General features: G+C 41.6%; 1 protein-coding gene across 1 annotated transcript in view; it reads left to right on the top strand.

Moving 5' to 3' along the window:
• LOC135198473 (ribonuclease H2 subunit B-like) overlaps window positions 1-14957 on the top strand; it is a 75234-nt gene extending 60277 nt beyond the window's left edge. The window contains exons 5-6 of the mRNA XM_064226045.1: window positions 13012-13217; window positions 14826-14957. Of these exons, the coding sequence (XP_064082115.1) occupies window positions 13012-13217; window positions 14826-14915 (296 nt within the window). The 3' untranslated portion in view covers window positions 14916-14957. The remainder of the gene's footprint in view (window positions 1-13011; window positions 13218-14825) is intronic.
• The last annotated feature ends 876 nt before the right edge of the window (window positions 14958-15833 follow it).

The raw sequence follows: 15833 nt of genomic DNA, 5'->3' as shown, positions 1-15833 counted from the left end.
TGAGGATACTAATATTGTGAAAGTGTTTGCCGCCCTTGCGTCAATGGGTAGATCAGATTCAGCGTCTTACAGACAAAAGTGGGGTACGATTGAAAGTGTCAGTGCAGGGTAGGGGCGGGGGGGGCTGATCGTCTCACTCGTGCTCCTAGACCTAGGCCTCTGCCAAGCTCCCAGACCCAAGGGAGAAGGCATGTCGACAGTTGAAGGGAGGCGAGAGGGGTTCCCTTACGATCAGTCGTCCTTCAGGCAGTCCTGTTGCGTCCCAGGCTGCAGCAGTGCGCCATAGAAAAAGGCGACACTGGGAATTGTTTTTCCTCGACAGATAGTGCTGCGTCAGGCAGGTATGGACGTTATGCGGAAGCTTCGCGTCCTCTGAAGAGGACGCATAGACTTGCGTCTTCTCAAGATGAGCGTTACCCGCAAGAACGGTGGAGTAGTCCCGAGATTTTCTCTTCTAGTGATGAGGAAGAGGTGGTTCCGATTAAAAGGAGGAGATCCTTTAAGTCAAGACAAGACGCAAGACCTCAGGTGTACGACGGTTCTCGGGATAGGAGCTCTCCTTCTGAATACGGAGCAGTCTCTCCGATATCTTCTCCTTTTCGTAGAACTCAAGATCGAGTTTCTCGTGTTGATGATCCGTCTCGTCGTCGTTCTCCCGCTTGCTCAGACTTCCCGCCAGGAAGCAGAGACTAGGAACTTCCTTGAAGAGATGCAAGGAAGGTTAGCCGATTTGTTTGGTTAAATCGTGGGGAACATCGGAACTTCTTCCTACGAGGCGTAAGGAGCATCTCTCCCAGTCAAGTCGTCTAAGAGGACGCATGATGGTTAGGCCTCCTTCTCGTCAGGCTTCGGAGTCTCGGGTAGGACGCAAGTTATGGAGCAGGACGCAGGACGCAAGTTACGAGAACAGGAAGCAGGACGCAAGTTTCCGGAGCAGGACGCAGGACGCAAGCTTCCGGAACAGGACGCAGGACGCAACCTCGGAGCTCAGAAGGACGCAGGACGCAGGCGGCAGGAGCCGGTTTCTTCCCGCGAGGTTGGAGAAGATTTTCTGCAGCAAGACCTGGGTTTACAGGATGTGTCTTCGGCAGAAGAGGAAATAGAAGACTTAGAATCTGAGGAAGAAAAAGAAGGTGAAGCACCTTCTTCAGATTATAAGAAATTGACGAATTGCCTTCTTTCACTTTTTGGAGGGGATTTTCAGCCTGCAGCTCCGACATCACCCCTTTCTCAATTCTCCAAGAATAAAACTCCGAAGAAGTCCTCGTTTTTGAAGATGAAGTTCGATTACGGCTAGAAGGCGCTTCAAAGAATTGATAACGTGGTTGAAGGAAAAGAGGGAAGCGGGCAACGACTGTGTTCTCTTTCCCTCCTGCCAAAATTGGCATCGAAGTCCGGAATTTGGTATGCGACAGGGGAAAATCTCGGCCTTGGGAGGCCTTGGCCTTTTTTTCCTTTTCCCTGGGAGTGCCTGCCTCCTCCCAGGGGGATTTTTCCAACATGGTTGACAGTTCCCGCAGACATGCCTTGAATTCGGCCAAAGTGTGGTGGTCTCCATCAGAATTAGATCATCTCTTGAAAGGGATTTTCCGGACCTTCGAGGTTTTTAATTTTCTGGATTGGTCCTTGGGAGCTCTGGGACGAACAGTGGAAGATTAATGAGCAACGGCTTCTCAACTCCCAAGCAGTATTATGTCCTGCATGGACAAAGCCTTAAGGGATGGAGCGAATGAATTAGCATCTCTTTTCACCGCAGGAGTTTTAAAGAAAAGGTCACTCCTATGCTCTTTTGCTGCTAAGGGCGTTTCTAACGCCAGAAATCCGAATTGCTTTATTCCCCCACTTTCGCAGCAATTGGTTTCCTGCGGATATTATCAAGGATATTTCGCTTTCCCTAACTCAGAAGGCGACGCAAGATCTGTTAACTTCCTCGGTAAGGAAATTTTTACCCAACAAGGTAGTTAAGAAGACCCCTAAGGAATCAAGGCAAGCTAGTCAGCCCTTTCGAGGCAAGTCATTTTCTCGTCCGGCCTTCAGAGCAAGAAGAGCTCCGTCCAAGAGGGGTTCGAAACCCAGTACTAAACAAATGAACAGCAAGTCCTTCAGACATCAGTAGGTGCCAGACTCCCAGAAGTTTTGGGAGATTTGGCAAGAAAAAGGGAGCAGATCCTTGGGTAGTCCAAGGTGGCCAAAGAAGGTTACAAGATCCCTTTTCTAAAGAGACCACCTCTTGCGACATCACCAAGAGAGCTGGGAGCTCACTACAGCGATCCAGGGAAACAAGAAGCACTACAAGAACAAGTTCTTTCTATGCTCAAGAAAGGAGCAATAAAGAACCTGTTCTTGGGATCACTTATCTCCGGGATTTTACAAACCGTCTGTTTTTTAGTAGCCAAAACTCCTCGGGGGGATGGAGACCAGTACTGGACGTAAGTCAACTCAATTTATTTGTGGAGAAAACAAAATTTACGATGGAGACGACCGATTCAGTACTGGCAGCGGTACGTCCAGGGGACTGGATGGTCACCCTGGACCTTCAAGACGCATATTTTCATATCCCAATTCATACAAGATCCAGGAAGTACCTGAGATTTGTGATCCAGACAAGGGTTTTTCAGTTCAAAGTTCAGCCCTCTGTTTTGGACTGTGCACAGCCCCACAAGTTTTTACAAGAGTGATGGCGAGCGTAGCGAAGTGGCTACACATTCTAGGAATAAGAGTGTCTCTATACCTGGAACGATTGGCTCATAAGAGCCCAATCAAGAAAGCAATGTCTGGAGGACTTAGAAATGACGTTAACATTAACGAAAGAGTTAGGGTTGATGGTGAACTTAGAAAAGTCGAATATGAACCCCAGTCAGGAGCTAGTTTATTTGGGGATTCTGATCTCCTCAGTGACTTTTCGGGCTTTTCCGTCTCCCAACAGACAAGATCTGTGCATCCGGAAAGTGCAAGCCTTTCTAGAGAAAGAACAATGTTCAGCACGAGAGTGGATGAGCTTACTGGGGACACTCTCGTCACTGAAACGGTTCGTTTTCTCTAGGAAGGCTTCACATGAGACCCCTACAAATATTTTTGAACCAAGTCTGGCCAAGAAAATCGCAACCAGATTCCTTCCTGTTTCGAATTCCTCGCAAGATCAAAGAGGAGTTAAAGTGGTGGCTAACTCCGGGGAAGTTAGCAAAGGGAGAGTCTCTCCAGCAAAAGAACCCAGACCATGTATTGTTCTCAGACGCCTTGGACGCAGGGCTGGGGAGCGACTCTCGGACTTCAAGAAGTTTCAGGTCGTTGGAGCAAGGAGAAACGGCTTCTTGGCATAATAAACAGGAAGGAACTGATGGCGATTTTCTTGGCCTTGAAGGAGTTAACGCGGTGATTCGCAACAAGGTGGTACAAGTCAACGCGGACAATACCACAGCTCTGGCGTACATCCGCAAACAAGGAGGGACACATTCAATCTCTCTTTGCAAGTTGGCGGAGGAGATCCTTCTTTGGGCAGAGAAGGAAAACGTAACCCTTCTCACCAGATTCATTCAAGGAGAGAAGAATGTGAGAGCGGACCTGTTGAGCAGGGAAGGTCAACTTCTATCAACAGAATGGACGCTTCATTTAGAAGTATGCCAGAGTCTGTGGAAATTATGGGGTCGCCCAGTGGTAGACTTGTTTGCGACAGCAATGACGAAGAGATTGACGACGTATTGCTCTCCAGTCCCAGACCGTCAAGCAGTCGCAGTAGAACGCCTTTCTTCTAGATTGGACGGGGCTAGACGTCTACGCCTTTCCCCCGTTCAAGATATTAGGGAAGGTTTTGAAGAAATTCAGGGAGAGTCAAAAGGGACAAGAATGACTCTCATAGCTCCATACTGGCCGCCCGAGATTGGTTCACAGAGGTACTGGAATGGACAATAGATGTACCAAGGACACTTCCAGCAAGAGTAGATCTACTCAAACAGCTCACTTCAACAGGTACCACAAGAACACCCTCGCTCTGGGTCTGACTGCGTTCAGACTATCGAAAGACTTGTCAGAGCGAGGGGGTTTTCTAGAGAGGCGGCCAGAGCGGTGGCCGGAGCTAGAAGAGCCTCTACTATTAAGTTTGTACCAGGCGAGTGGGGAATCTTTCGCAAGTGGTGCAAGAGTCGGAAGATTTCTTCATCCAGTACTTCTGTGACCCAAATTGCCGACTTCCTTTATAACTTAAAGAAGGAAATAAAATTGTCAACTCAGACGATTAAAGGGTATCGGAGTATGTTGTCTTCTGTATTTAGACATAGAGGGTCTAGATATTACAAATAATCTAGATCTGAGAGACCTCATAAGGTCCTTTGCAACAAGGAAGGAGCCCCAATACAGAGCTCCTTCCTGGAATCTCGATGTGGTCCTGAAATTTTTAGGAACTAGTAAGTTTGAACCGATGGATCAAGCTTCGTTGAGAGATATCACAAAAAAGACCATCTTTTTGGTGGCATTGGCCACAGCTAAAAGGGTGAGTGAGCTGCAAGCAATTAGCAAACATATTGGTTGGAAACATGACAAAGCGGTTTGCTCTTTTCAGGAGGGGTTCTTGGCCAAGAACGAGAACCCAGCTCATCCATGGCCAAGGTCGTTTGAAATTTATGGGTCTTTCAGATCTAGTAGGACAGGAACAAGAGATAGAAAAAAAAAATCTTTGTCCAGTAAGGGCATTGCGCTATTATTTGGATAAAACCAGTAAGATTAGAGGAACTTCAGAATCACTGTGGTGCTCTGTGAAGGACCCTAGCAGAGCAATGACCAAAAATGCTATTGCCTTTTTCCTTAGGGAACTAATTAAAGAATCTCATATGTTATGCCAAGAAGAAAATTTCGGCATCCTTAAGGTTAAGGCACACGAAGTGAGAGCAGTAGCTACTTCGTTGGCTTTTAAAAAAGAATATGGCCCCTCAAAGATATCATTGAAACGACGTTTTGGAGGACTAATTCAGTGTTTGCAAGTCATTACCTTAGAAGAAACGTCAAAACAACGTTTGACAATTGTCAAACGTTGGGTCCATATGTATCCTCAGGAGCAGTATTGGGCAAAGGATTTTCCACCCATAACTTACTATGCTAGGTATTTTAATGAAGTGGTGTGTTTTTACGGTTGTCTGAGAGGGTGATTTCCTCTTCAGTCTGTGAAGTTAGGTGTGTAGTGTGTTAGGTTAGTGTTGTTGTGTGGTTCAGGTGGTCTTACTCCTAGCATGAATGCCCGTGGTAAGAGAGGGCTAGGGTTTCCTGTCAACAAATTGGTCCCGTCCAGTTGTCAGACCCTTGTATTTAGCTCATCAACTAATAGGGTACGTCCTAGTTGGAAGCTACTAAGGCTTAGCAGGCTAAGAGGCAGGAATGCTGAAAGTCAGCTACCTTAGCAGGTAAGGAATCTAAGAGTATTTTTAAATTTTAAATTTTAAAACTCTTACAATGTTGCTGTCTTTGACCCACCTCCAAATGTGTCAGTCAGCTATATATATACCTGCCAGGTAAGTGTCATACATGAAAATGAGTTATTATGATATAACAAAGTTTCATGTATACTTACCTGGCAGGTTATAGCTGAAGTTAAATTCCCACCCACCTCCCCTCAGGAGACAGGGTTCAGAGAAAAAAATCTGACGAAAATGGGAATGATTCCGAGCACCAGCGCCACGGGAGCGGGGTGGCGATCACCTGAACTACCAGTGATCTAGCGGTTGCCGCGAGTTTTGAAAATTCTGCCAGTGCGAACAGAGAATATAGCTATATATATACCTGCCAGGTAAGTATACATGAAACTTTGTTATATCATAATAACATCATTTTTATGCTAGGGTTCCACACACTCATCTTACAATGGTTTTGATACTTGGTGATTTTTCAATATTTGTGTATGTGAAACCTATTGAGTGTGTTCCCCTTATTGTATTGTTAGGGTTACACACACACTCATATAGTAATGTTTTGATGCTTTATAATATTTTATATATTTTATTAATTCTTTATATGTTTGTGAGTAAGTAATTACTATGGTTTATCTCACATTTAGAGATTAAGTGGACATGATTAGTTGTAAGTTTGTATATAGTTTCACAAGTCCCTTTTGATGTTGTTATTTTATATACATGCCTTATTCTCTAAATTATAGTATTGTAGATTTAATTTTTGGTTTTATTGAGACCCTCTTTTATTTTCTTCAATCTTGTGCTATTTCTCTGGTACTATTTCACGCAGCAACACGAACTGAGCCCAGGAAAAGGATTTTGACGTAGGAAAAATCTATTTCTGGGCGATGGGTTCATGTCGCCTAGTGAAATCCCACCACTGCCCTGCCCTGCCGCCCAAGATTGCCTGCTAACTTCAGGATGGCCACCAGAGGCGCGGCGATCGGTGTGGCGTGGGGTGTAGTGGTAGTAGTTGCCGCCTCGACCTGTGGATCGGCTCTCTCGTTTAGGAAATTTTGATATAGGAGAATTCTAAATGGCAAGAAGTTCGTGGTAGTGGGCTCACTCGCCCCAGTTACCATACCGACACCCTTCTTTTATTTTGGGTGAGCGAGTCAGTTATACTGACATCTCCTTTGATTTGTTTTTTCTCTGGTATTTGTTAGCTCATTTACCTTAGAAATAATGAACTAAAGGATTATTTCACTGGGCGACACAAACCCATCGCCCAGAAATAGATTTTTCCTACGTCAAAATCCTTTTTTTGGGATAAATTGCCCTGGCATCACAAAACCGAAGGTCAGAGGCAAAAATCATATGCGGTTTGGAGATGTCCCAAGCCACCTTATTAAGTGGTATGAATGTCAAAGTCCTGTCGTTAAAAAACAGCATTAGCCGGCCGGCCCCCTTAAAACACGTCATATAATGAAAGATGATCTTTTCTCATATAAGTCAAGTATCTAGATAGTATTTGTTTATGCTAACTAGAAGCAAGAAAATGTTCATCAGGAAGACACGGTTCAAGATGGAGACCCCATGCTCTGTGTTGACAGCTGTGAGGGAAGGCGACTTCGTGCTGTCGATAGACTTGAAGGAATGGGGAAGGGGGTTGCGAGCCTCCACAAAATGCGCTAGCAACCCCTCCAAGGACGGGGTACCCCCTAGCCCAAGTATGTTCCAAATCGCCGCCATTTTAGACGCCTCCAACTCTGGAAGAGAAAAGAATGATGAAAAAACCTCACCCTTCTCGGGAACCGAAAAAGCTCCCGAGGAAAAGGGGGCTACATTACAAAAAATGCCCTGGTGACCTCCCGATACTTCCATTGACGAATCAATGGAAGAAAAGGAAGGAGATGCAGGGACAACGCTACTATGGGGGTTGACTACTGCGGAAGACGAAACATCAGGAATAGGAGCAAAGCCCTCCCAAGAAGGAAGAGTAGAGACACTCTGATGTTCCCTCTTACCAAAAAACTTCCTCCACTGTTAAGACCTCAGGTTTGTAGCTATGAAAAATACAAATTGTCTTAGAAAATTTGTCATTTTTCACAATCAAGAAATATATACTTGAAATTTTAAAGAATGGATTTTCAATACTTATCCTTTTTTTTGTACAATCACAATTCTTAAACAATATTGTGCATAAAAGTATTTGTTCCAACAAAGAAAAATAAAAATAGAATTCTGACAATTCTTCTGTTATGAATAGAGGGATTCCATTAAAAGATTGATTGAAAAATAAAACACAACTACTACAGAATCTAATAGAAAGTCAAATGAATATTGTTAGAGAAATAACATGGCAAAATATTCATTAACTAATAATTGCTATGTGTTGCAGTCTGCAGACATATAGTAACCATATAGTATAAAGCTATGTAACATGTCACAATCATACTGACCTGTAATTCAACATATTTATTTAGATTGTAGTCTAAATTAGGCTAACCTGTAAGAATAACTTAAACTTTCATAGCTGTATTTCATAGCTTGTAGAGGGGGACAGATAGAAACATCAGCATTCCTGTAGGTTATGCCAAATTAGGCTACCTTTCTAAGCTAAGGTTAGGCTATGGTAGATTACCCTTGGTTATTTGATGATCAGCCATGGTAGACTAGCTAGTTGGTAAAGTTTACTGGTAGGCTAGCTAGTTAGTAAAGTTTACTTTTAAAGCTATAATGTATGTAGTATAAATATGAAGTCTAGGATAAAAATAATAGCCTACTACCTTCAAGTTTTCTGGCAGGTCAAATTCAGCCAAGTCCTCTACATACTAGAAGGTTTGAAAACTTATTGATGACATTATAATACTTTATTAACACTGGACAACTGCAGCAGGCCTAGGGCTAGGCCTCATGATACTATGTACATTGTAGTACTAGTAGTAGGGAAAATTGTCAGACTTAACCATGGATATACGGACTGACAGTAACCCTACACGACACGCTAATTTATTAGGCTACATGAATTTAATGTCAAATAGGCTTTAATAAAAAGCTTATTGCAAAATGTATTTTGTTATTAGTTCAAAAAGCAGTCTGTAGTTGATAGCAAGAGGACTTTGATCTAACAGATGTTTACTTGAGGTTGTTTCAACTCAGTTATAAAGATTTCATGAAAGAAAATATGTCACTGTCTTGTGAAATATGGTCCCCAGTTCTTAGGTAATCCTGTTTCTGTATGGAACATGGTTGATGGCCCAGCACTGGGTGCCAGAAGTGGCTTTGTTGATGCTGCTTTGTCACTGCCGCTGCCATTTCTCAGAGGCATCACATAATAATGGCGCCTTACATGCACGCGATCATCACTTGTCTGTCCAATCTCTCCCCTCTATATCTATGTTTCAGCCTTTCTACAGCCCCTCAAGTCTTTACAAGAGTGCTAGCCCCTCTCACAAAGTGGCTACATCTCGGTATCAATGTATGCCATTACCTGAATGACTGGCTCCTCCTGTCACCATCACAGGAAAAGTGCACAAAGGACCTACAGAACACCCCCCCTCCTTGCCCAAGAGCTAGGAATTCTGATCAACAGGCATAAGTTGCAGCTAGTACCAGCTCTGGAGATTCTTCATTTGGGATAAGGATGAACTCTTGAGTTTTTGGGTTGCTCCATCCCCCAAGAGAATCAAGTCCTGTCTACAGACAGTCCACAGCTTTCTCTCTCTTCCATCTTGCTCAGTAAATTGGTGGATGAATCGTTTAGGAATGCTAGCCTCATCAAACAGTTTGTAAATTTGGCAGACTATACATGAGAGTCCTTCAGTTTTTCCTCAGAACAGAGTGGAAAAAGAAAGCACAACCAGACTCTGGTGTTCCCCATAACAACAGATATCAAATTGGACCTGTGGTGGTGGAAGGCTGAAGAAAGACTTTTGGAGGGAAAGTTGCTGCATCCTGTGGGCCTCAACTTAGACTGCTTTTCAGACCCCTCAGATCTATGGTGGGGAACCCTTCTGGGGAATATGGAAGCTTCCAGGACATGGTCTCCAGAACAACGGAACCTGCTTATCAATGTCAAGGAATATACAGCCATTCATTTAGGTCTCATGTCTATTGCGGGAACAGTCGCCGGCAAAACTAGCGGTGCACTCAGACAACACCACTGTTCTTTCCTACATCAGGAAACAAGATGGGGCTCATTCCTTCTCCCTCAGCAAATTGATGAAAGAACTCCTCATTTTGGCAGACCAGTATTGAGTGAAACTAGTTGCATGTTGCATTGAGGGGGAAAATCAATGTACCGGCGGACGAGCTGATGGAGTGGACATTGGACCCCATGGTCTGCAGTGTTCCTTGGAAATAATAGGGCAGACCAACATTAGGCCTGTTCGCTATGTCAAGGAATTATTGCATTTCTCTTCTGTTCTCTGGTCCCGGACCCTTGGGCATAGGCGACAGATGCCATGCTACTAAATTTGTCAAATCTAGACAAAGCATTCCCACTGTTCAGTGTGGTAAGGGAAGTGCTCAACAAATTTCAGTCTCATCACAATGTGACAATGACCCTGGTAGCTCCATTTTGGCCTCTCAAGGAGTGGTTCCTGGACACCCGGAGACTTTAGTGGATTTCCCGAGACTGCTCCTGCAAAATCCACATCTACTCAAACAGACCCACTTCTGGAAATTCCACCAGGGACTATCTGCTCTAGCTGTGACAGGCTTCAGATTGTCAGGAGACTTGTGAGGGGGTGGGCAGTGTTTCAAGATCAGCTGTGGAGGCTTTTGCAAGATGTAGACATCAGTCTTCTTGCCAGGTCTACCAATCTTAAGTGGGCAGTCTTCTGAAGATGGTGTAGCAGACATAACATCTCGTCTGCTAAAACCTATGTAACTCAGATAGCAGACTTCCTTCTCTTCCTGAGGACTGTTAAGGAGCTTACTTCTTCCACCATTAAAGGGTATAAGTCCATGCTCAGTTTGGTTTTTAAACACAGAGATCTAGATCTTTCCCCTTATCTTGGCAACCTGGTTAAATCCTTCAAGACTTCCAAGCAAATAAAGGTCTACTCCATATCTTGGACGATTCACTCAGGGAAACGCAGTCTGCACTTTCACTCTTGGTTTCCTGGCCAAGAATGAGACACCATCCAATCCCTGGCCACGCTTTTCACTATCAAGAACCTTATGGATATCCTTGGCCAGAAAAGAAGGAAAGAGTCCTTTGTCCTGTTTTGGCGCTATGGTATTACCTAGGCAGAAACAAGAAAATCAGAGGCCCTGCCAGCAATCTCTGGGGCTCTGTCAAAAACATAATACATATGTCTCTCTGCAATTCTAGTTTACTTACTGGAAGTGTAAGTCTGTATTCGTGACACATTATTTAAAGGAGATAAAAACAGTGTTTGAAAACTGCAGTACCCTGGGACCTTTATCAGTGGCTGGCATGGTATTGGAGGAAGAAGTGAAGGAAGTATTCCTTTCCTCTTTGATCTCTTTGCCTTGCAATAGGGCAGTGGTTCCCAAACTGGGGTCTGCGGACCCCTGGTGTTTGAGGAGAAAGCCCTAGGGTGTTTGCGACACAATGATAAAATTAATATTTTTTCAACTCCATAAAAAGAATTGTGGTTTTCAACTTCATAAAAAAAATTGTGGCTTTTTTCATCTATTTTACTTTGTATATTTTATATATTTACTTATACTTTCTTTGTGCAGAATTATGCAAATATTAAATGTACTGTGTTGTGTTTGGTATCCCGGTATGGCAGTGATAACTTTTGATTGGCTGAGGTCCTTGGTATGGTCCAGTTTGGGGATCACTGCAATAAGGTGTCGAGTCATTAGAGCTTTGTATCTGGAATGCCCACCAGTTTTATAGTGGATGGTTGTTTTTTTTTTTTTTTTTTTTTTTTTTTTTTTTTTTTTTTTTTACTTTATTTCAGTATAGGTGGCAGCATTGTGTGGTTACTGATTTTTTGGTACTGCACCCAGGACAAGGGAAACTATTTTTTATGCTTTGCTGGTCATCGGAATTGTCCTTAGCTCCAAAGCTCCCATTTAGAAGTAGGTGTGTCTCGCGGCTATTCGGCCACATCATTACAGGTCAAGATGACCACTGACCAAAGGCAGTAATTACCTGCTGTAGCTTTCTTACCAGGTAAGGAAACAATAAGCATTATATCAATGGTAGCAAATTGCCTGTTTCAAGTTCATTTTCATGTCTCAACGTTTTGGAGAAGAATATGTCCATGTATCCCACCTCCTGTTAATGTGGGATTCACCTGTTTAATTACTTGGGAAGTTACTTGCTTACAAAGTAATTACAGATCAGAGCCCTCCCACCTCCCCTCTCTTGGACATAAAGTCACAAAAGAAGTGAAGTCTTTTGCTTTGTTGTTCCTATTGTTCTCAGATAATGGATGGGGTAGTCACCAACACAAAAACAATTGAAGTGCTACAGTGATTTTTTAAAATTTAAGCTGCCGGACAAGCGGAAAATATGGTAGTGTAATTACTTGGTAAGTAATCACTAAGTAACATTTTCATCTTCAGCGCTGAATAATTTTGTAGATCCCAGCACTTGGCCTTTGGCTTAAATCTTATATTCTAATTCTAATATTATGTTAGTTTCTTGAGTGTTCCATATAAAATAAGTTTTTTCCACTCCAATCTTTCTTGTGCAGTTTCTGCCTAAAATCCTATATGATCTAGGTCTTCATCCAGGCCTCTTAAGCATTTGATTTTGTAGGGTTACTGCAGAACCATGTGACCTAGGCTAATCAGATATTGCCTTTGTAGTGGTAAAATTAAATGGATGTCTTTTAAGATTCAGATGTTGCAAGATTGTACCTGTGATGCAACACACAAGTGTCTTGATTTGTTTTTGAATCCAAGTGTTAGAGTTAATCATGTTTTGATAGTTAGGATTGACCTAAATCAATTATCCTCATCCTTTTCATGATCTTATCCCTCTTGGGGCATATGGTGTGCTTAACCCTGGAATAATTGCCTTTTTGGTGTGTGTAATTAATGAGTGTGGTGTTTTGGAATTATAGGATGTCTGCTGTTACAGATTCTTTTCTTAACAGAAGCTCCCATTATTTTGAAAGATCCAGTATCATTCTACTGCCCATCAGTAGTGAGTGGTTGGACTTCTTTCATTATATTCTGCACTCCTTTTCCATGGCACATATTCATTGTTCTCCCTCCTAAATTATAATTCAGGCTATTCCATGTTTAGTGACTTCACAAGGTATTTTCCTACAAACTCAGTGTCCATAAACTTCTTGTGTGCTCCACTCTTCCCCACACTCTTGAGGTGGAAATTAGCACTGAGGTTTGACAGCCTACCATCCAGGCCAGTGAACTGTGATCTACACATGCACATTATGACTTCTTTCAAGATCTGTCATGTTATTGTGATAGTGAGCCCTTTGCAGAGTAAGATTATTTTATCAGTTGATGGTTAGTAGAAAATGTGTTATATTATAAAAAACATTTTTTCAAATTTTAAATGGGTTGTTCAGTTTTTCAAGTTACTAACAGATTATATATTATATTTTATTAAAACTATTAATCTGCAAGAAACTTTATGCATGAAGAACAGAACTAATTACCTTTCGTTTTTCATCCTCAGAGGCTTACAAAGTATTAGCTCATGGTATCATAGCAGACTACCTTCCAGAAGAGCTGTCAAAGGTCTTACATAGGCATCTTGAATTGCCTGAAATTACCAATAAACAGAAAACATCCAAAGGAACTGAGAATGAACCGCCATCAAAGAAGCAAAAAGTGGAAGGACCAATTGAAGATTACTCTAAAGGAAAGGTTGAAGGAGAAAAGGTAAGCATTGGTTGTGTTTGACATTAAATCGCAGTGATAAAAAGTATACATCATAATCATAACTTTTTTTTTTGTTGGCAGTTCATTTAAAGTATTAGATGTGTAATTAGTTCTCACCATTGTCTTCTACCTTATGCACTCAATTTGAATTCCCATTTGGTACAGATCTCTACCTATGCGTTTTCTCATCGGCAACTTTCTGGGCTTTCCCCACTAGTGTACATCTAGTTAATTACATTCATTACTTCTCAGACTGACTTCTCATCTCCTAGCACATGTCTTGCTGACCTCAGTTTTTGAAAGCTCAGTCTGTTTCCCAGCTTTGGTACACTGTTTCTCTCAAACTCACACGTCAGGTTTGAAATCTTGTTTTCTGTACGTATAGGTAAACCTTCAACAAAAGCTGGTTTGGTTTTTGAAGCTCAGTAACAAGAGTTACAGGTACATTCCACTCACTTTTCAGTAACCCAATCACTTTCATAGGTCTTTGTTAAATCTACATGGCTTTGTTGCTGCTAATCTGGTCATGGGACTCAGGTTTGTTAGTAGAGGTAATACACTTTGTCCTTTGATGGGGGCCTGTTCTATCTTCAGGAGTGAATGCTGGATGGTGGACAACTGGCTTATGACCATCTACTTTCATTCAACAGATTGTTCACAACCCAGAATCTTTTGCGTAGCCCTACAGTGACTCAACCTATGTCCATGTAGATGATCCAAATGATCTCCCCAGGTATATGCACCATGAGACATGCCTGTAGAATTATGATTTGCTGGGATTCAGATTCTGATATGCTGTTACTCTTCTCAGACCCTTTTGCCTTTGTGACTTCTTGTTGAGTCAGTGTGTTAGGGTAGGACGCTATAGCAAAGGTCAGTTTGTTCACTTGATGGTATAAAGCTCTTCACTTACTGTATAGCATGTCTTTATCTTACCTCATTTCTTTCATTCTCAAGCATTCTCTAGTCAGTTCCATGCTTTGGAGTAATTATGATTAATTGGTTTTGTTTGTATAAAACAAATTTAACAAGCCTGCAATCTTCATCTCAGTGTTCCCTCCTGCCATCTCTCACGCCTCTAGATGAGGTTTGTGACAGAAGAGTGAGTAATGTCAATTGACAATATGGACTGTGAGCTTGTCAAGTGTGGTGTGACTTCTCTTCTTTTAACCCATCCAACACTGTGAGTGGGTCTGTTTCACTCGGGATATAGGATAAGGTTAATTATGATTAAAAGGTTTGTATAAACACTTTTTTTTATTATAAAATAATTGTTTTCCTCAAAGGAAATATATTCACACCCACTTACTGACAGATTTTTTATATTAGATTAAGTTTATGTTCACTCCTTAAAGCTTTTACATTTTATACATTTTTACTGATTTCATGTTCTTTAAAAACATGTAAGTTTGGAGCTCTTTGACCCCCAGTATGTATAATATAGCAACAGCTCCTAACTCTGTAACTTGTAAAAAAAATTGTGATGAGTTTTTTCAAATGACATCTTGTTTAGATTTTATTTCATGAGAGTAATCTCACTGTGATTGTGTAGCTTTTACACCATTGTATTAAATTAACAGTTACTGATTTGTATTCCTTCTTTTCCAGAATAAGACGCCTCAGACAGCAAAAGCCAAAGCACTTGCAAAGTCAGCAGCAGGAACAAAGAATATCATGGCCTTTTTTGGGAAGAAATAGTTGGATTTTATACTGGGTCTTAAAATAAATGTTCAAGTTTTCTTTTGATTGTTTTTAGAAGGTTAGATACTTGTATATTTGAATATTATTACTATACTTATCCGTATACAGTATGAAGAAAACGTTCTCGTAAAGGCTCTTGGCATACAGTGAACATTGCATGATGGTGCACTGTAGATGATATTGAAGGTGCCCTTCAACCCTTGTCCAGATTTCCTTCTGCCATTCAGTCATTCTTTTATTTTTGGTTTGTACCTATCTGTAAGTCCAAATCCTTTACCTTTACTTGTCCTAATTTTTTCTGAAAAAACAAATTCTTTGGCTGAACTCTGCTAGAGTCTAGAAATGAAATTTTCAAACTGCTTTGTAATTATAACAAACAACCTGGGCTAAGGCCAAAAATAGTTTACAATGGTTATTAATACTCCAGCAAAGATTACAGTCTATTCAAGGTTGTTGTTTTCTTACATAGTAAAATGTGTAACCTGACCACTGAATCATATCTGGACTTACAACTGATCCTCAAAGGTTTGTTGATGAGAGAGGTGAATGTTGAAACACAATAGTTAAGTTAAAGTTGGATAACAAGATGGGAAGAGACCAAAGGGACTTGGTAAAAGCAATTGGCAGGCTGTACCCCTTTTGGGGTACTGTATATTCAACTTTCAAAAGAATGTCAGCTTGTCCAGTATGAAAAATTTTTATTTGGAGAGCCTTTCTAAAAAAATATAAAGATGAGGAAAATATTGCAAGGGCTGATGGCTCAAATCTGGAGCAGCTAATCAGAGGAATAATTCAAGTAATGCCTAGAATCTTCAATGATTTTTTTTTTTTTTAATTAAGGCTTAATAAGATGGTATGTACTATCAAGGCCAAAATGCTCACAGAACTGAGGGGTGCAATTTACAAGCTTCCAAC

This window comes from Macrobrachium nipponense, chromosome 22 (genome assembly GCF_015104395.2).
Source record: "Macrobrachium nipponense isolate FS-2020 chromosome 22, ASM1510439v2, whole genome shotgun sequence".
Lineage (NCBI taxonomy): Eukaryota > Metazoa > Arthropoda > Malacostraca > Decapoda > Palaemonidae > Macrobrachium > Macrobrachium nipponense.
This window is presented reverse-complemented; position numbering and strand designations above follow the sequence as displayed.